We start from the raw sequence: 21,824 nt of genomic DNA, 5'->3' as shown, positions 1-21,824 counted from the left end.
CTACACCATCCCAGCTCAGAACCTGGCTACATGCAAATTGGTCTGTCCCTGGCCCAGTGCATCGTGGGAACAGGGCAGACCAGACTACCAAGCCCATTCTTCACTGGAAAGGAGACAAGCTTCCGGGGACCGGTTTCTGGCATTTCAGCCGTCGTCGGCCCGGGTTGCTTGAATCCTGATGGTGCCGTGAGCAAGGGACTCATGTCTGAGTATACTCTGCCACACCTATAGTGGCCAAAAACGATTCAGAAAAGGGGGTGGTGATTAACAGAGTGTCTGAATTAAGCAGACCACTCTTACCCAGTCCAAAGATCAGGGCTTGATCCATCACCGTTTTTTAGCTCACTGCACCATCCCAGCTCAGAACCTGGCTACATGCAAATTGGTCTGTCCCTGGCCCAGTGCATCATGGGAACAGGGCAGACCAGACTACCAAGCCAATTCTTCACTGGAAAGGAGACAAGCTTCCGGGGACTGGTTTCTGGCATTTCAGCCGTCGTCGTCCCGGCTTGCTTGAATCCTGATGGTGCAGTGAGCAAGGGACTCATGTCTGAGTATACCCTCCCACACCTATAGTGGCCAAAAACGATTCAGAAAAGGGGGTGGTGATGAACAGAGTGTCTGAATTAAGCAGACCACTCTTACCCAGTCCAAAGATCAGGGCTTGATCCATCACCGTTTTTTAGCTCACTGCACCATCCCAGCTCAGAACCTGGCTACATGCAAATTGGTCTGTCCCTGGCCCAGTGCATCATGGGAACAGGGCAGACCAGACTACCAAGCCAATTCTTCACTGGAAAGGAGACAAGCTTCCGGGGACCGGTTTCTGGCATTTCAGCCGTCGTCGGCCCGGCTTGCTTGAATCCTGATGGTGCAGTGAGCAAGGGACTCATGTCTGAGTATACCCTGCCACACCTATAGTGGCCAAAAGTTGCGAGAGAGAGAGGCTAAACTACTGATTGCGAAGTTAAAAGGCAAGAAGGAGAAGAAAAGTTTGAAGTCTTGCTCCAGGCGTTCGAGGTCTTGCTCGAGGGCGGCTTCAAGGTCGTCTTCGGGGAATGCTTCTATGTGAAAAAAGAAGCATAAGAAGAAGCATGGATCTCGGCATCATTCGGAGAAGGAGTCTGACCCGAAGTCCAAGTCGCCAAGTCGTCTACATCAAAAGGATTATGTTTCTCCCTCACCTGCTGCACTGGACCCGGAAGGTGAGCAATCGCCTGTTGGTTCCCCGGAGCAGTCACCAGCTCGAGTATCGAATACGTCTCCGACTTCAATTCATTCTCCAGCTCGAGAGGAGGAAGAGGTTCCCTCCCCTGAGATTTCGTCGACTCCGGTTCCTCGTGCCGAAGAACAGGTTAAACCGAATCCGGGGCCTCCTCAGGAGCAGCCGGTGGGTTCATACCCTCCATTTCCGGGCCCGGGACAAGGCCCTTTGCATTATTTAAATGCAATGTATGGCTGTTCTCGAGAGCCATGTACCCCTCTGGAGCACCTGTTGGTCCCATGGGTTCGATGGCTTATAATCTTGGAATTGCACAAACGTATGCTCCGGCTCCGTTCATGCCTTTCATGCCGACTCCGGCTTGGCATCCCCCGGCGTGCCAAGGTCTTCGACGCCGATATTTTCGTCACCAGCGCCAGTTCCTGTTCGACCACCCCGTTCGCTACAGCTTGGTCCTTCGGTGCCGAGTTCGATGCCGGCAGCGGCTCTGTCGGAGTCGGTTGCGGAGCCGCCGACGCCGATCCAGAAGGAGAGGTCGAGAAGGGAGGCTCAACGGCTTCTTGAGGAATGGAGATACAGAGAGATGGAGATGGAAGAAGGCGAGTTGCAGGAATCTAAGGATTTCTTTGATGATCTGAGGGAAGCTAGTGGCTTGGAACTTTCTCCAGATTGGGAGTTATCTTCTGTTCCAGATGCCCCGTCAAAAGATGTGGCTCCATATCATGTGGTCATAAAGAAAGCAGCTGAACTTTTGAATTTCAATCTTCCCACTACGGATTTTAAATCTAATATTTTAACAGAAGTTCTCCACTCTCCGTCTTCAGTGATAGAGCCTATGCTTCCTTTCAATGAGGCGTTGACAGAGCCAATCTTGGAAGTGTGGCGTAAGCCTCTTACAGCTCCAGCAGTTTCGAAAGCTGTCGCGAGGAGCTATAGGGTGGCTCCTGGTGACCTGGACTTCTTATCTTCTCATCCTTTGCCCGAGAGCTTGGTGGTACAGGCAGCATGCTCCAAGAAATCTGCAGGTGCCTTCCCGGAGGTGCCTGGGGACAAGGAGTCTAAGAAGCAAGATAGGTCGTCAAAGAAAATCTTTTCTTCAGCCAGCATGGCTCTTAAATCAACGAATGCCACTTGTCTCTTAGGGCGTTACATCCATGCTTTGATGGACTCTGTAAAGCAATAAGCCTCTAAGATTCCGGAGGAGGATAGGCAGAATTTTAATGAGGTACTTGTTGACACTCAGGGTGCTGCTCGCCAAGTCATCCAGAGTGGTTTGGACATAGCTGACTCTGCGGCGAGAGTTATGGGCTCGTCTATTGCCACCAGGAGAACAGCCTCGCTCAAGTCCTCTGAATTTTCTGCCGATGTCCGAGCTGCCTTGGTAGATCTGCCGTTTGATGGAAAAAGGCGGATGCTGCGCTGGAAATGTTCATAGACCGCAGGGAAGCGGCTAGGTCTTTGGGTCTTCAGTCTAGAGGTTCTGTGAGTAGGAGATACAAGGGATTCGGAAGGTCTTCCTTTCATTCTTACAACAAACCGCAACAGCAGCAGCAATCGCACAATCCTCTGTTCAAGTCATTCAGAGGAAGACAAAGGGCTCTTCCTTGAGGACGTCAAGTTTCCTCCTCTTCTTCCTCCTCCTCCTCCTCCTCCTCTTCCACCCATCCCCCTCCATCCGCAGCAAAGCAGCCCTAGATCCGCCATTCCTGATCATGTTGGTCCTGTAGGGGGTCGACTTACCCATATTCTGCGGGATTGGGAATCGGTCACATCGGACCTTTGGGTTCTCAATCTCGTGGAAAATGGGTATGCTCTTCCCTTTCGGGAATTCCCTCCAAATGACCCTCCTTGCCAAGGCTTTTGCTCGGAGGACCACCTGCTTCTCCTGCAGGAAGAAGTCCTGGCGTTACTGAGGAAAGGTGCGATAGAGGTGGTTCCGGAGCAGGAAAGGGTCAGGGATGCTACTCCCGGTATTTCCTGATACCAAAGAAGGATGGCAGACTTCGTCCAATCCTGGATCTCAAGATCTTGAACCTTTTTCTGAAACAGGAGAAGTTGAAGATGCTCACCCTTGCACAGGTTCTTTAGGCGTTGCTGGAAGAAGACTGGATGTGTCGATCGACTTGCAGGTTGTTTATTTCCACATTCCCATCCTGAAGTCGCACAGGAAGTATCTCAGTTTCACGGTGTGTTCGCAACATTACCAGTTTGCAGTCCTTCCGTTTGGACTTACTACTGCGCCTCGAGTCTTCACCAAGGTGGTGGCAGCACATCTCAGAAGGTTAGGGATACCAGTATTCCCTTATCTGGATGACTGGCTGATCAAAGCAGAGTCGCCAGAGAAGGTGCTCCATCATCTGCAAGTCACAACTCAGCTGTTGTACAGATTGGGCTTTTCAATAAGCGTACCCAAATCTCACCTGGTGCCCTCCCAGCGCAACCTGTTCATAGGTTCAGTACTGGATACTGCTGTGTGTCGGGAATTCCCTCCTCCTCAAAGGATTCTCGACATACAGGAAATGATTCCTTTATTTTACAATGGAGCGATCGTTCCAGTCCTGAAGGTCCTTCGTCTGCTCCGTCTGATCCTGCATTCTGTTGGTCAACCATGCACGCTGGCACATGAGGGCACTCCAGTGGTGCCTCCGCAGGCAGTGGTATCAACACAATGGGGATCTAAGGGAGTCTGTGAGGATCTCCAGAGAAGCTGCAGTGGATTTGACATAGTGGAGCGTGGAGAGCAATCTGTCTCAAGGAAAGCCCTTCCATCTGCCTCCATCGGTTGCCACTGTGATAACGGATGCGTCCACTCTAGGGTGGGGTGCTCATCTGGGGATCTGGAGATCAGGGGTCTTTGGTCTCCAGAGGAAAGGTTGCTTCACATCAACCTTTTAGAATTGCGGGCGATACGTCTGGCGCTCAAGGCCTTCCTCCCTTCCCTTCGCGGTCAGTCGGTTCAAGTCCTGACGGACAACACTACCGCGATGTGGTATGTCAACAAGCAGGGGGAGTTGGGTTGCAGTGTCTCTGCAGACAGGCTCTGCGTCTCTGTTCCTGGGTTCAGGATCATCAGATTTGTCTGTTGGCAAATGTGGCCGGAGTTCTGAACGTACGTGCAGACAGTCTCAGTCGGAGGTTTTCAGCCGACCACGAGTGGAGGCTTCATCTGGAGGTGGTTCATTACGTCTTTCGGATGTGGGGAACTCCTCAGGTGGACCGGTTTGCCACTCGCGAGAAGGCTCACTGCCCGTCATTTTGCAGTCTCCAGTATCCGATGCAGGGGGCCTTGGGGGACGCGTTTCAGTTGAGATGGGGTTCGCAACTCCTTTACGCGTTTTCTCCCATACCCTTGTTTCCTCGGGTTCTGAGGAAGATTTGCCAAGACCGGGCCCAAGTCATATTGATCGCCCCGGATTGGCCAAGAAGGGTGTGGTACACAGATCTTCTACACCTCTCCTCGTGCCCGCCGCTCCGTCTCCCTCTCAGGGCCGACCTCTTCTCGCAGTCGCAGGTGCAGGTTCTACACCCCCACCTCCAGACCTTACACCTTCATGCCTGGAGATTGAACGGGGCATCCTGAATTCTTTTTCTCTCCCACATGACGTGGTGGATGTCATTTTGTCAGCCAGGCGTCATTCCACTCATTCCACCAAGTCTATCTACTCTTATAGGTGGTCCAAATTTGTTTCATGGTGTGGGGAGAAATCCGTTGGTCCTTTGAAGGCTTATCTGACATTCTGCAGTTTGTACTTTCTTTGGCACAGCAAGGGATGGCTGTAGCTAATGTCAAAGGTAATCTTTCGGCATTGTCGGCATTTCTTTGCCTGCCGGATCAGCCGTCATTATTGAAATCTCCTATTGTTTTAAGGTTTTTGAATGGTCTTACAAATACATTTCCTCCTACTCCTTTTATTATGCCTCAATGGGACTTGAATCTTGTGCTTACTTTATTAATGGGTTAGCCTTTTGAGCCTTTGCACAGGTGTACCTTGAGACTTTTGTCTTTCAAAACGGTCTTTCTGATTGCGATCACCTCGGCAAGGAGGGTGAGTGAGCTTCAAGCTCTCAATTTGAAGCCCACATTCTTGATCATTGATGCTGAAAGAATGGTACTTAGGACCAGGGCTGCTTTTCTGCCTAAAGTGATAACCCCTTTCCATTTGGGGCAGTCTATTACACTCCCTACCTTTTATCCTCCTCCCCCCCCCCCACACCCTTCCAAGGAGGAGGAGAGACTTCACCGTTTGGACTCTAAGATATTGGTGAGCTTCTACTTGGACAGAACCAGAGAGATCAGAGTTGATGACCAGCTCTTTGTGGGCTTTGTTGACGCCAGATAGGCAAAGCGGTGCACAAGCGCACGCTATCAAGGTGGATTGTCTTGTGTATCAAGATATGCTACTCTCTGGCGGGTAAGGAACCTCCTGAAGGTGTGAGAGCTCATTTTACTAGAGCAAGGTCTGCTACATATGCTTTGTCTTTAGGGGTGTCTGTAGAAGACATTTGTAGAGCAGCAACTTGGGCCTCCCTCCACACTTTCGTGAAGCATTACGGCTTAGATTCCGAAGTGAGGAGGGATGGTCACTTTCCACGTTCTGTCCTACAGGATTTTCTGGTATAGGAGAGTGGACACCCTCCTCCGGGAGTGGGGACTGCTGTGGGATTCTATTCACAAGGTGAGGAATCCAATGGCAGATGTCTCCATCAGAAGAACAAGTTACTTACCTTTGGTAACGCTTTTTCTGGTGGATACAGTATCTGCCTGTGGATTCCTCACATTCCCACCCTCCTCCCCATTGTCCACTCCTCTATACTTGCACTAGTAGCATTGTTTTAATGTGTATATTTTATTGTAAAAGGAAATGTGTTGTTCAAATTGCTTTCCAGCTTTGTCCACACACTGTGTGTGTATAACTTTGATTATTTGGTACTGTGTACCTTGTATATGTATATATATGTATATGTATATGTATATGTATATGTATATATATGTATATGTATATGTATATATATGTATATGTATATGTATATATATGTATATGTATATGTATATATGTATATATATGTATATGTATATGTATATATATATATATGTATATATATATATATGTATATGTATATATATGTATATGTATATATATGTATATGTATATATGTATGTATGTATATATGTATGTATATATATATATATATGTGTGTATATATATATATATATATATATATATATATATATATATATATACACACACACACACATATCTACTGTTGTTGGTCTGTCCGTGTGCCTCGAAGGCACGGAAAAAAGGGCGGAACTGATGTCATCACGCCGACGTAGGCCCTTTATGGAGTCGGTGACGTCAGTGGAGCCGCGCGCGATGCCGTGCTTCTGTGACTTCGTCCACGTCGGCGTGAAGAGCTACAAAAGAATTTCCGAATGTTGCTGACGCAGGGGGATATTCACAAGGTGTGGAATCCACAGGCAGATACTGTATCCACCAGAAAAAGCATTACCGAAGGTAAGTAACTTGTTCTTTTGGAGCATATAAGAATAATAATAATAAAATCAATATAAAAACGTGTTTTCTACAATGCTTACTACCACAACTAAACCATTTCTATGTACTGAAAATAAATGGCGATACAATTCTTCCTGGGTTGGTCATTGAAGAATGACCAACCCAGGAAGGATGAAATAAACTTCCCCTACTGGGATTTAAATGTGCACGTCAAAAAAAGCTCATAGAACTTAAACATGTCTTTCGAGAGGGAGAGGTGTGGCGTCGCAATAGCTTCCCGGTGCCTAAAGACCCTAACGGGTGACGGTTCGCACTTTACAAATGTTGACACAGAGGGCTCTCCAACTGCTTGACCGAAGCCTCCAGTTACTCAAGGACACGGATCATTCACTGAACTAGGGACCTCTTGTGAGGGGATGCCAAATACATATGGACCTTAGCAAGTATGGGAATTGCTAACCACCCCTTTCAAGTAAGTAAGCAAGTAGCTAATGTCATGTTTTGTTGCAAAATTCAAGTTGATGATGGTGAACTGGCTGACGTGCGTTGCAATGATAGGTAAACAATGCAATTTTATCAACCCCAAACGGGACTTACAAAAAAAAACATACTGCCGCTAAATTTGGTGGCCATAGGGCTTTCAATCTATATTTACTATTTTTTTAAATAACAATGGCATGTAACTCTAATAGAAAAGTTTAGGTGCTTCTCTGCAGGTAGGTTTACCTAGAACCAGCAAGACCTAACAGCTGAAGAGGGCTGCCTCAGTGCCTCCTATGCTGTAGGCTAAACCGCACATAAGCAAAATGTGACTGACAGAAAAATCAAGAAGACGGCTGTTGCAAAGCCCCTGCATATATATATAGAAGTATGGCAATTTTAATTAGCACTTTAAAAAAAATGAGGCTGGCGAGACAGCTAATTATACACAATTGCGGACAGGGAAATTAACACATTCTAAGGGGAACATCAAGGGAAACAGTGTAGTGGAATTGTACTCATCTCCAGCTTGCAGCCTACAAGGACGTGCCTGAAGAAAACAAGCATTGGCATAGCCAATAGGTCTAGCCTTTGGGACCTTAAAAGTGTTTAGTTATCCAGCACAATATCCTTGGTGCAACAACATCAAGTGTCGCATGGCTAAACACTTATAAGGTCCCAAAGGCGAGACCTATTGGCTATGCCAATGCTTTTTCTGTTTTGGGTCTGATGGCACAGTGTTATCTTTTCTGTCTGCATGGTTCTCTGCCGGCTCTGGGGAATTATCTGAGAATTCTACCACCACTTTTGCCATTGTGTTCTTGGTAGTGGAGTTGAACTCTCCTTTTCCTTGCTCAGTAAGAATGGCTGGGGCAGTCCTCTTCCTGACTGTCTCTCCATAAACTGCTGAATACGTACACCCTTGATCATTTGGCATGAGCCCAAGGCAATCCATCTGTCCTTTCTGTGCTGGTAATTGTCCTTTCTCCAACTGGCCCCTCACCATCTGTGGAACTGGTCTGCGCTGTGCATGCTGACAAATAGGAATCACAATTGTAAGTAAGTCTAGGTGAATATGCATCCCTTCATTCTCTGCCCACCTGTTAGTAGTGACCCCTGACCCTGCTTGCAGGACAGGTCACCCCCCCCTCCTCTGCCGAACAGCTCCGCCTGCTCGCTGCTGCCTCGAGCGCAAGTTCGCTCCTGCTGTTCCTCTGCTCGCCGCTGTGTTCCTTTGGTTGTACTAGTCTGTGTTATTTTCCCTTGTAAATCAATGCCTCTGATTTGTTTGTACAATCTTTGACTCTTGTTGCGTTTGTACACCTCCCCCCACCCCCTCTTGTGTTTTGTGCCCCCTGCTTTCCTGCCCCTGACCCCTGCGGCCCGCCCCTTGCCGCCCATCTCCTGCCTCCCAGCTGCTCCTCCCTCCCAGCCTTAAATAGCAGCCGCTGTGCGGCCGCACACAGCGGGCGCGCTGCTGACACGCCATAGGCAAGCCCGTCTGCGCCTGGACTGCGCCCAGCACCAGAACCCCTGAAACCCGCACCCGTCACGACGCCAGACCCCGATACAACACCCTCCACGCTCTCAACACCGGCCGAGACCACCCCTGCTTCCAGGCCGCCCCAAAACGCACCCACGGACCCTTCTCCTGCCATACCTGCAACTTCACGCGTGACGGAACCACCAAACCTCCAAGGTCCGGACCCAACTACCTCCGCTGCATACTCCTCAACACCCGCTCCGCACGCAAACACGCCGTCGAGCTGTGGGACCTGCTCGACACCTCCTCCCCAGATGTTGCCTTCCTGACCGAGACCTGGTGGAACGACTCCTTGGCACCTGACATCGCCATAGCCATCCCGGGCGGCTACAAGATCTCCTGCAGAGACAGCACCAACCGAATTGGAGGAGGATTAGTCATCGTCCACAAGTCCACCCTCCAGGCCCACACCCTCGCAGATGACCCTCTCAACACCGCCGAGCACCTTCACTTCCGGATCCACACCGACTCCAACACCACCCTCTGAGGGACACTCGTCTACAGACCCCTCGGACCCTGGGCACTCTTCAGCGACTCCATCGCCGACCTTGCCAGCACCCACTCACTCAACTCCACGGACTACATCCTCCTTCGGGACCTGAACTTCCACCTCGAGAACAACAATGACGCGAAGTCTGCCACCCTGACCGACAACCTCGCCAATCTCTGCATACGACAACTCATCACCGAACCCACCCATACCGCCGGCCATACGCTCGACCCAGTCTTCTCCATAGAACCCGCGTCTCCTTCAACCACACCACCGAACTCCACTAGACTGACCACCGCTGCATCCACTTTACCTTCAAGAAACCAACCACGCACCACCGCACCCAGCAGCTGCCTCGCCGCTGCTGGAGCAAAGTCACCGAAGACCTGCTGACCTTCACCCTTGCCCAGAACCCACCCACTGACTGCACCGACACAGACACCCCCACCTGAAACTTCAGACGGTGGATCGACGATTGCACCAACACCCTTGCCCCGCTCAAGAAACCCTACATCAACCACTCCAGCAGGAAACCTGCCTGGTTCACCCAAGGACTCCAGACCTACAAACGTACATGCCGGAAGCTGGAGAAGAAATGGCTCCACGACCGCACACCAGACAGCCACACAGCCCACAAGGACGCCATCCGCAGACATCACCACCTCATCAGAACAGCCAAGAGAACGTCTTTCGAAGCCCGAATGGACATCAACGCACACAAATGTAAATGTAAATGTATTGCGATTTATATAGCGCACGTATCGCCCGAAGGCATCAAGGCGCTTGCCTTGGGAACCCGTCCTGGTATTCCCCTGTGAGATAACCCCAGCAGGGTATCCACAAGGTGAAAGCTAGGCATCCCGCCGCGAGGGGCCGTAGTGGAGATTAAGCAAGCTATTGCCCAGAGTCGCAGAGTGTGAACCCGTGAGTCGAGTAGGCACCGGAACGAGAATTATCGAGTCTGTGGAATTTTTGAGCCCAAGACCCGCCGAGGCGGGGAATTGAACCCTGGGCCAGGACCGATCTCAGCTTCCGGGTCTGCCGCCTCTAACCCCTGAGCCACACTTCTCCACTTCCCCACAACAGCAAAGAACTTTTCAACTTAGTGAAGAAACTCTCCAACCCCAGCGCCAATACCGACATCATGCCATCGCAAGAACTGTGCGACTCACTGGCCACCTTCCTCCATCGCAAGATCGCAGACATCCACGACAGCTTCAACACCTCACCTGCCCCGACCGCAACAGACCCCACCCCGAACGCTACCTACACCAACCAGCTGACCTCCTGGTCCCACGTCAACAACGACGAGACATGAACTCCATCCACTCTGGATCTCCGTCAGACCCCTGCCCACACCACGTTTTCACCAATGCTGAGGCAACCATCGGACCCCAACTACAGAAGATCATCAACATCTCCTTCGACACAGCAACATTCCCGGAAAGCTGGAAGCATGCCGAAATCAACGCCCTCCTCAAGAAGCCCATGGCGGACCCCAAAGACCTCAAGAACTTCCAGCCCATCTTCCTGCTCCCTTTCCCGGCGAAGGTCATCGAGAAAATCGCCAGCATACCGCTGACCCGTCACCTTGAGGATAACAACATCCTAGACCGATCCCGGTCCGGATTCAGACGAAACCACAGCACCGAGACAGCCCTCATCGCAGACACAGATGACATCAGGTGCCAACTAGACAACGGAGAAACCTCAGCCCTCATCCTCCTGGACCTGTCAGCCGCCTTCGACACGGTCTGCCACCGCATACTAAGAACACGCCTCCTAGAAGCCAAAATCCAGACAAAGGCCCTGGACTGGACCACGTCCTTCCTCTCCGGCAGAACCCAATGAGTCCGCCTCCCACCCTTTCTATCCGAAGCCACTGACATCATCTGCGGCATACCCCAAGGCTTATCCCTCAGCCCGACCCTGTTCAACGTCTACATGGCCCCCCTCGCACAAGTGGCCCGCCATCACAAACCTCAACATCATCTCCTACGCCGACGACACCCAGCTCATCCTCTCCCTCACCAAGGACCCACACACTGCCAAAACCAACCTCCACGAGGGAATGAAGGCCGTCGTCGAGTGGATGAGGAACAGCCGCTTGAAGCTGAACTCAGACAAGACGGAAGTCCTCATTCTCGGCCCCACCTCCTCGTCGTGGAACGACTCCTGGTGGCCGACCACACTGGGAACAGCTCCAACACCCATGGACCACGCATGCAACCTAGGATTCATCCTAGACTCCTCCCTCTCCATGTCTAAACAGGTCAACGCCATCTCCTCCTCCTGCTACAACACCCTCCGCATGCTTCGCAGGATCTACAAGTGGATCCCAACCAAAACCAGAAGAACGGTGACCCAAGCCCTCGTTAGCAGTAGGCTGGACTACGGCAACGCACTCTACGCAGGAATCCCGTCCAAACACCTGCGACGACTACAACGCATCCAAAACTCCTCCGCCCGACTGATCCTCAATGTCCCCCGCCGCAGCCACATCACCTCCAACATAAGAGACCTGCACTGGCTCCCCATCAACAAGAGGATCACCTTCAAGATCCTCACCCATGCACATAGAGCACTCCTCTTCACCAGACCAGCGTTACCTGAACAACAGGCTCAACTTCTACACCCCAGCCCGCCAGCTTCGCTCCGCCAGCCTCGCCCTTGCCGCCGTCCCGCGCATCCAACTAACAACCTCCAGCGGCAGATCCTTCGCCTTCCTCGCAGCCAAGACCTGGAACACCCTCCCCAGCCATCTGCGGAATACCCAAGACTTGCTCACCTTCAGAAGGCTCCTCAAGACCTGGCTCTTTGAGCAATAGCAGCACCCCCACCTCCTCAGCGCCTTGAGACCCTCACGGGTAAGAAGCGCGCTTTACAAGTTCACTGATTGATTGATCTTTCTCTCATGGGTGCTCACTCTTAGTCATGCCCACTAAATCAGAATTGTGTGTCACCACCTCTACCTCCAATATTTTAGCCTTTTCATCTGTAAGGTAATCAAAGTGTCTATCTAGTAAACGTATGGGACAATGAGCATCTACATGAAACACAGTAGCTGCGCTTTGCAGTAACATTTGCCACATTTCTTGCCACAACTCCTGGTTCCACTTCACTGGGGAATCCTGTGTCTCTGGCCACTCAAACTCCACCCCTGGACTTTCTACTGGGACCTGAACTAACTGTTCATGCAAAACTGACGTTTCTGCCTGTATGCACAACTTGATCACATTTGCTACTTGTGCATTACCTGTTCTGTATAACTCAAGGAAAGTCATCAGCCATTGTATTAGAGAAATTTCAAAACTCAAAATCACATTATGCCTTATTGTCATTTGCCCAGTGTCTGTCAGCGTGCAAAACCCCAAAAGCAACTGTGTCTGTCAGAGCACATCTCAAAAGCAACTGTGTCTGCCCTGTGTCTATCAGAGCACAAAAACAAACAAACAACTGCATCTGCCCAAGGTCTATCACAGTGCATTTAAACCTTAACAACTGTTTTTCAAAGGGGGCAAACCACTCTTCCGCATCTGACAATGTTTCAGTCCAAAAGCCCAAGAGCACCCTCTTCTTTCCTTGTTTTCCCCACATATTCCTAAGTGGCACACTGCCCCTGAACTGTCATATGCAACTCAATATCTCCTTTCTGTATTGGCAACACTTCTGAAACACATTGTAGAATCTCTTTTACAGATTCAAAAGGCCATTGCTGCTTCTCTTTCCACTCAGAGTAATGTTTAAAAATTAAATTTTTCATCATTTCTTTTTTCAGAAAGCAAGGTTTGTCACTCACTGACCAGTCTGATTTGTAACTGCAACCAACAATCGCTAGTTCTAACAGGCTGATTTGTTTATCTTCTCTCTAATTTCTAGAATATTTCTGCAAGTTACAATCAAAGCCAAGTACATTAAACTGTGCTTCATTTTCTCGAGTCAATATTACTTCAGAAGCTTCAAATTCAACCAAAATACCATTCATTTCTGGCTGAGGAAAGTCCTCCAAAGAATTAATTAAAACCTCCTGTGAGCATTGTAAATTAACCTGCAGCTTTTCTTCATCCACATTTTTCATGAGTGACTCACTTTGGCTATCTAAACAGTCTGGCAAAATAAACTGTGTCTGAGCTTGGTACATCTCCAACTCTTTTTTCAATGATTTATTTTCAAACTGTAGCAGGTTTGACTTTTCTTTAGCTTCAGCTAACTCTCTTTGCATTTCATTATGGTCTCGTTCTAACTGCCCACATCTTTCATACATGCTGCACAATGCATTTAAAAGGACATCACTTTTTCTCTCTGATATACCAAGTTGTTTTCCCTCTTTAAAAGAAAAATACTGAAAACATTTAAGTATCTGTGCTTGCCCCTCATCTGCTAAACATGCGTTAGAGGCAAGCTTCCAACCCAATAACTCAGTTGTCATCTGGGAATCTGCAGCTGAACACATTGACATTTTAGATAGGATTCTTCCCTTTTAAAATTGAATTTTTTCGTATCCTGCGGAGTGATGCCAAAATTGTATTGCTTCCCACTCCCAGATAATAGTGAATTCCACTCTCCCACATTGAGGCTCAAACACGACGAAGCAATAAGCACAACACCACCAGGAAAGGGATTTCACATTATAAAATGAAGCTCATCAAAGACTGTTTTCAGAATAAGGCTTGGGGTTTTATTTATGCTATGCTCTCTAACAGAAGGGCTTTCCCAGATGTCAAATAAACAATATTCAAATGTATATTGAGATATCTGTATATATGCAAGCAATAATAACACACTTGGCAAATACAACTGTTAAATGCATGGATAATAATATGAAATGAAACACAAGCAGATAATAAAATTAAACACAAGCAGATAATACTGGAATAAAAGACAAATAGATAATGCTGGACATCCTGCAAGAAATCAGAAAGCTATATACACTAAATACATCAGATGATTAACTTGAATGTGCACACAGACACTCACACATCACAAAGTCAGTACTCAAAGAAAACACCTCAGATGATCTTATCCACTGGAAACTGAAGGTGCACACAGACACTTACACATCACAATGACTGTTATAGCCACTGGAAACTGAATGTGCACACACATTCGTACATCAAAATGGCAATAATCAAAAACAAGATACATCACTGGCTGCAAACTTCATTGTGACCCATTCCAGACTGGGGGATTCACAGCCGGGGTCAAGAGACTCAGCAAAATCGGGAACTGCTGCAATGTAGACACGTCCTTCGTTCAGGCTCAAACAATCCCAGTCTCTAAGTCAACAAAACCCAGCTTTACAGTTTCAAAACACACTATAATGTTCCGAGAGGCCTTCCTCTGCGCCAAGGAAACTTACTGGAATTGGCCACCTTCCATGCAAACATTCCAAAGGCAAAGGTTCCCTCTGCAGTCTCACATGTTCCAGCCTTTATCTTAACAAAGCTTACGAAAGTCTCCAGCAGTACATTCAACAATCTCCAAAAGCACAGAAAACAAAACAACCTTGAAAATGAATAACCTAAATTGCTTAAGTAATCTGGGGGCCTGCTTGTGCGCGCAAAACGTTCAAGCAAGACAGAGTCAGAATTCAAGATAACATGAGGGCATGTCAAAGCCAATAGTAAGAACTTCATAATACTTCCCTATGTACAACACAATGCACATTTGTGCACCACTGCTTATAACACCACACACTATATCTCCTATATCTCCTAATGTACAGCATAATGTACATTTGAGCACCACTGCTCATAAAACTGCACTTCGAGACCATTCCACACCTCCTTCTCATGCTTTCAAATGCACATCCTACATGTTATGTTCTTGGCAAGCTATTCTACTCTGTGACAGCGCCCACTTTAAAAGTACAAGGTTACACAAAAGAAATCTTCAAGTCAAGAAAGCCACATGCAGGGAAAAATAATGTTGTACATTCAGGCTAGGGTAAAATAAACACCAAAAGTCAATTAAAATCATGGTGGTCAAAGGTCATTACATGGTTTCAAAACACAGCAGTGCCTCTAGCACAACAGACCTCCACAGGATCTTCTTCTTTGGAGCAGGTGTTGATTCCCTTGGAACCTGACACTCGTGATGGCTCAGATCCTGTTCTTCAGCAGGACCTGATCCCTGGAGCCGCTTTTCCACGTTCATGTACATGCCTTATTAGGCATTGGGCAGACGGCGGTTTCAAATGTGCCTGAATACCTCGAAAAACCATTTCCAGGAAATTTTCACAGATGGTCATAATGCGGCATAGCATATCATTAAATCTGGTTTGATACTGCAGATTTGGTAGCCTGATCTATTTGGTGATCATTAGATGTCATGCCTGGCTTATGTCTTCTTTTCTGGGATCTCTTCTAATGTAAAAGATAATTTAATGGATCTTCCATTTGAGGATTCAAAATTGTTTGGGGAAAAAGACCGATGCTGTGCTTGAACTTTTTAAAACTAGCAAAGCCACAGCGCGTACACTTGGACTCCAGCCTCAGAGAGATTATTAACAGTATAAGAGTTTTGTGGCTTTGTCAGGGATTTTCCTTCAGGCAAGATTTCCAACCACAAAGTTCACAGCCACAAAATCTGTGGACCGCCAATCCAAAGGCGGAGGTAAAGTCAGAGAATGCGGTTCTCTCCAGAAAACCCTCCACCTTCTCTTCCTCACCCGCTCCCACTGGAACACAGTCCTAGTTCTCTTCCCAATTCACTCCTGGCTCCTGGAGGGGGTAAGAAATCCTCCTTTCTGCTGGCCTGGAAGACCATTACTTTGGTCCAGTGGGTTCTTCAAATAGTGAAAAGCCCTTATGCCCTTCTCGTCCTGCAGTCCCTCAAACACCCCTCAACCTCCACTGGATCAATTGCAAATACTACAACGGGTGGTGGCAGCACTCCTATTAAAACGAGCAATGAGCTAGTACCAGCACAGGAGAAACTGCTAGGTTACTCACGTTAGTTCCTAGTTCTCAAGAAGGACGATGGTCTTAATCTGATCCTAGATCTCAGTGACATGAACTTTTTACTCTAAAAGGAAAAAATTAAAGATGCTGACCCTAGTTAAGTACTACTTACGTTGGAACTTGGAGACTGGAAGGTGTCACTCAAACTTCAGGATGGGTACTTCCACATCCCTATCCTGCAGTCACAGAGGAAGTATTTGAGATTTGTGGCGGGTTCTACTCATTACAAATTTGCTGTACTATCTCTTGGTTTGTCTTCAGTGCCTCAAGTGTTCACAAAGTTGATGGCAGTGGTAGCAGGTCCAGTCCCAATATTTCCTTACCTGGATGACTCGTTGATCAAAGCTAGTTCGCTATAACTGAATGTGCCTTCGACAGTCAACAACATCCCTGTTGTTTGACCCGGGCTTTTTCAATATGTTGAGAAGGGCTCTGGGGAATGCTTTTCAGTTGAGGTGGAGCTTTCACTGCATTACACGTTTTTCAATGCATTACGTGTTTCTTCCATACCCATGATTCCTTATGTTCTGAGGAAAATTTACCAACACCCAAGTTGTTCTCATCTCCCTGGATTGGCCTGAGACTGGTATGGTATGCAAGCCTTCTCTGGCTGTCCACATGTCCCCAGTTATGCCTGCCATTCAGGCCGGATCTACTCTTCCAATTGAGAGGAGGATTGTTCTAGACCCAAAACCACAAATCCTACACCTACATGCTTGGAGATTGAATAGGGACTTCTGCCACTGAAGGTGGTTGATGTTATGCTAGCTGCATGTCTCTCCTCCAAGTTGGCATCCTCTAGCAGATGGAACAACTTTGTATTATGGTGTGCAGACAATAATGTGGAACTGGTATAGGCCAAGTTATTGCAAGATTAATAACATGCACTTTCTTTGACGCAAAGGGGCTGTGCAATTGGTACTAATAACGGGTATTTAGCAGCCTTGTTTGCTTTCCTCTAACTTCTGGATCAGCCATCTCTTGCCAATAACCAATTGTCATTCTTTTCCTGAAAGGTCTGACCAATCTCTACTCTCCAAATTCCTTTGTTGTTCCCCAATGGGGTTTAAATTTAGTGTTGACTTTTCTATGGACACCCCGTTTGAGCCTCTATATAGCTGCTAATTACTTATGTTGACATTAAAAGCTGTTTTTCTAGTTTCAATCTAATCACCTCTGCTAGAAGGGTGAGTAAGTTGCTAGCCCTTAGTTCCCTTATTTGTTGTCCTCCCTTCACCTCTTTGTACCCGACAAATAGGTGTTACGAACCAGGGCTGCTTTCCTTTCTAAGGTGGTGACACCATTTCACCTTAGTCAATCCATTACCCTTCCAACCTTTCTCTCTCTCTCTCTCCAACGCCCCTTCATTCCTGCTAAAGAGGAGGAGAGCAATTGCATAAGTTGAATCCTAGGCGGGAAGTCCACTATTATCTGGACCGTACAAAAGATGTTAACCTGAATGGTGACCTCTTCATTGGATACTGTGGTGCCAAAAAGGTCAAAGCAGTTCAGAAACAAGCGCTAGCTAGATGGATTATCTTCTGTATTAAAACATGCTGCACCTTAGTCAAGACTGATTCGTCCGAGGGAATCGGGACCAATTCCACCAGGTCTTAAGACTCCCACATCTGCTCTTGCAGGAGGTATCTCTATAGCAGACATCTGCAGTGCAGCAACGTGGACTTCTTTACATACCTTCACCAAGCACTACTTCCTCGACTCTGATGTGCACAGAGAAGGCCACATTGCCAGATTTGTTTTGCAAGACTTTCTGGTCTAATCATCATCCCTACTTTTGGGTAGGATACAGCTATGATATCTGTTCTACAAATGAACAATCAGGAGGTAGAAGCATCCATCAGAAGTAAAGGTTGCTTATTTGTGGTAATAATCTTTCTGGTGCATTCTCTATCTTCTTGCAGATTGCTCACCGACGCGCCGGCAGCCCTGTTTGATGGATGAGTTATATGATCCCAAACTACTCTGTCAATGTCAGTAGATACTTTTGCCTCGAAGTCTTGGGAAAGATGGGCTGAATCTGCCGTAGTTGCGCCAGAGTGAGCAACATAAGGCTTGACATTTCTGGTGTCACCAGAGTCCTGCGCCACCACCAGCGGTTTGAGAGCTTTGAGGCGTTCTTGATCCATTTTGATGCCTGGGATTGTTCAACAGGTGAGGAATCCGCAGGTAGATAGAGTTTCCACCAGAAAGTTTGTTACGGCAGGTAAGTAACGTTTTCTTCATGCTTTACCAACCAATTGGAGTTAAGTTCCTTGAAATCTGTTCTACATGATTAATATAGCCTTATAGCCCGTCGTAGCGGGCTATACCGGCTATTAAAGGCCTGCTGAATCGTTAAAGGCCCGAGCCAAAGGCGAGGGACTTTAACGAGACAGCGGAATTTTAATTCCCGGTATAGCCTGCTACGAAGGGCTATAAGGCTATTAGAGCATTCTGCCACTAGAGGGCAGAATGGTCTAACAAATTAAATAAAGGGTTCTCGAAGCTCGAGGGGATATAAATCCCCTCGAGCTCCGAGAAGCCTTTTTTGAACATTGGAATGTTGCTATGCGGGCCTTTACCAGCCCGTAGAAGCAGGGAGCAGTACATTGTCTGCAATGGAGCTCCCAACATTCCAATGTTTTAATATGTGATGGACCCTATACGGCAAGAGGGTCCTCCCCAGATTAACATGAATCCAGCTCGGCCACCTTGCTTTCGGATATGGTGCAGGAGCATGAGTTTTAACAAGTATAAATGTAAAGGTGGCTCTTTGTTTAGTCATTATGGGAGTCCCTTTGTTTGCCAAGGTTTCTCTTTGGTCTTCCTAAAGACAGAAAGCCATATCTTGTTTTTGATACTTTCACTTAAGAAAAACTGTGCACTTTCCAATCCGGACTGTTTCCATTAAATGAGTGGAAGCATCTGAGAGCAGCAACGCTATGAAAATTAGCGGAATCATAAAAAGTACCCGCTAAAACTTGCATGAAATCCATGGCACATGTAATACTTGAGCATCGCTTGTTAAACCGCAAAATGTAAAAGGTTAGTCAGGTGCTCTACTACTTTAAAATATTGTGCTGACTGCTATGATCTTAATTGCTTGTCATAACGCTGCATGAAAAAACCCGGAGCACTTTTCATAGATACTTTGTCCATGAATGTAAACACAGGCTGCTAGTGTCCATCTGATGAGCAGCTCCATAAAAACCTTCCCCGCTTGTGATTTTTTTTTCTTGACTGTAAATGATGTCTCAATGTTGCCTTTGGGGGCCTGTTTTGTCGTGGACACAAGGCCAAGCCACACCAATGGGTAAACACCCCCTATCTGGATGCGCTTCACTGGCTGCCTGTGAAGAAACGTGTGCTGTTTAAGTGCCTCCTCTTCTGTCACCGAATTGTCTGGGGCAGGTCACCCGCCTACCTAAAGGATTTAGTCAGCCGATATGAACCAACTAGGACCCTCCGCTCGGAGGGTGCCGGACTGCTGACAGTCCCCAGGATAAGGAAGGCTAGAATGGGTGGACGATCTTTTGCGCTCCAAGCAGCTCAACAATGGAACAAACTTCCTCCTGTTCTGAGACTGGAGAGCAGTGAAGCGCGGTTCAGGGCCAAGCTCAAAACACAACTATACACTGCGTAGATCATAGGCCTCACGATGTTCAATGGTAGCTTCAGCGCGGGGACACGCCGTGATGGCGTTACTGAGCACTCTATAAGCTCTTTATTATTATTATTATTATTATTATTATTATTATTATTATTATTATCTGCCTCGAGGGGCTAGAAAGACTGTTATTCTTGCATGGGAGGAAGTAGAAGGGGACATAGGCCCTTGCCTCTGGAGGGCAGTCATTCCCCCAAAAAGTACTAGTGATCAAAATAGAGGACAGGAGTGTACAGCCGCAAAGAGGCAACCTTGGGGCAAACCCATGAACTGGGGCGGGAATAGGGTGAATGAACTTGAAGACGGAGGCAGCGGAGAGATGTGTTTGGATGGGTAGAGAAGCCTCCAGTAATGTGGTGGAGGAGCGTGTTAAGGGTGCTGACAGCGGGGAAACACAAGCGCGGAGGTTCCCTTCTCAGAGGGGGTTGGATCACAGGGTGCACGTGTGAGTCACGGGGGTAGGTCGTCGTTCCCCACCCTTTGTAGGAACTGTGAAAGGAGGGTTGCCCATTGACGGGGGGTTGGTAGGCCGTTTGCAAACTATAAGAACCGCGCGTGTTGCTTGATTTGTTTCTGAGTAGAAATTCCTCAACAGCACGAGGCCCAAAGTGACGTTACAAGCTGAAATCACACGGCCTGGTGGAATTGGACTTTTTGGTAGGGGCCCAAGTATTTGAAGCAAATTCGTTTTCCTAAATGACTGATTATGATGTCTGTATTCATGTACGTATAGGATATACATGAATATGGCCTGTCTCCACAATTAATTATTTTGTGGCCATGTTGACTTTTCCCGTTGATAAAAATCATGCCTAGTTTGTTGGTCTACTATTTTGCCTTCGGTCAGAATAATTACGTACACCAAAAAATAGATTAAAATTTGTTAGAAACTGTCTATCATGCTTTTGTTCAAATGCGTCCGGTTTCATTGACATGAGCTGATGTCTGATCTATTGAATTTGTTTTGTATTTTGTCCGAATTCTTTGGTATCCTGTTCCTCATTTAGATATAATGAGCATAGCATGGCTTCTTGTGCACTTGAACATGTCTGTTTACATTCTGAAATACAGCGTTATAATATGATCTTTCAGAGAATCGTGTAATTTATTGACAATCTTGCAATTTAGTTTGTCTGTTTTATTGTAGCTCTGGTTTAAGCATCCTGTATCCCGGAGAGATGGAGCTTAATAACTTACTTAAGCTGGTCTTAACTGAAGGTGAGGCACTTGAATTGCCCAGGGCAGTAAGAAATAGTTCAAACAAATATCTTTACATTATTACAAAATGTGTTTCATAAATAAGTATTTTTTTCAATAATCAATTCATAATTTTCTAGCTTAGCGTCTTTTTATTTGAGGATTTTTATTGCTGTGAACTTACAACTAAAGACATTTTGAAAAGCTGTTTAGTTAGTTACACGAGTCTCATTTTTATGGAATGAATGGGTTTATTTCTTCTGAAATTTTGCAAAATTTCTTGGTAAAAATAAATTAAGATTTTTTAAATGTTAAATAAAACGTTGATGGAAATTATTTAAAGTTCCTTTTCATTAAATTAAGCCACCAAAGGGGCCGTTTAACCTATAGCACAGCAGGTGTTGCCAGTCTGTCCTAATAAGTGAGTAGGCATTTTTGATTGCAAAACGATGCTGGTAACTAAATTCCATTTTCTTTCAGGTGAGCGGAATAGTGGTCTTTCTCTACTTCGTGATGTAATTTTGACTAATTTAGCTGAACAGTTGCAAAACAATCGATTTGGAAGCGAAGAGGATGAACATTACAGGTAAAACGAAAGATAAAGTCAACTGTTAAACATTCTTATCTTTATCCTAAGCTATTAAGAAGGAGGAACTGTTTTACAACATACCATTGCAGCATGTAATTTCATTCACATTGTAACTGGGCTAAAAAGTTGTAAAATGTAGAGAAAAGAAGTGCAGTGAT

At 46.9% G+C, this 21,824-nt stretch overlaps 1 protein-coding gene across 1 annotated transcript in view; it reads left to right on the top strand.

The window, feature by feature from the left end:
* Positions 1-21,824, top strand: part of HECTD4 (HECT domain E3 ubiquitin protein ligase 4) — a 2,691,195-nt gene that overhangs the window by 401,065 nt on the left and 2,268,306 nt on the right. The window contains exons 14-15 of the mRNA XM_086943079.1: positions 21,028-21,098; positions 21,558-21,663. Of these exons, the coding sequence (XP_086799205.1) occupies positions 21,028-21,098; positions 21,558-21,663 (177 nt within the window). The remainder of the gene's footprint in view (positions 1-21,027; positions 21,099-21,557; positions 21,664-21,824) is intronic.

Source organism: Lissotriton vulgaris, chromosome 11 (genome assembly GCF_964263255.1).
Source record: "Lissotriton vulgaris chromosome 11, aLisVul1.2, whole genome shotgun sequence".
Taxonomy (NCBI): domain Eukaryota; kingdom Metazoa; phylum Chordata; class Amphibia; order Caudata; family Salamandridae; genus Lissotriton; species Lissotriton vulgaris.
The sequence above is the reverse complement of the archived record's forward strand: the minus strand, read 5'-3'. Positions and strand labels throughout refer to the sequence as shown.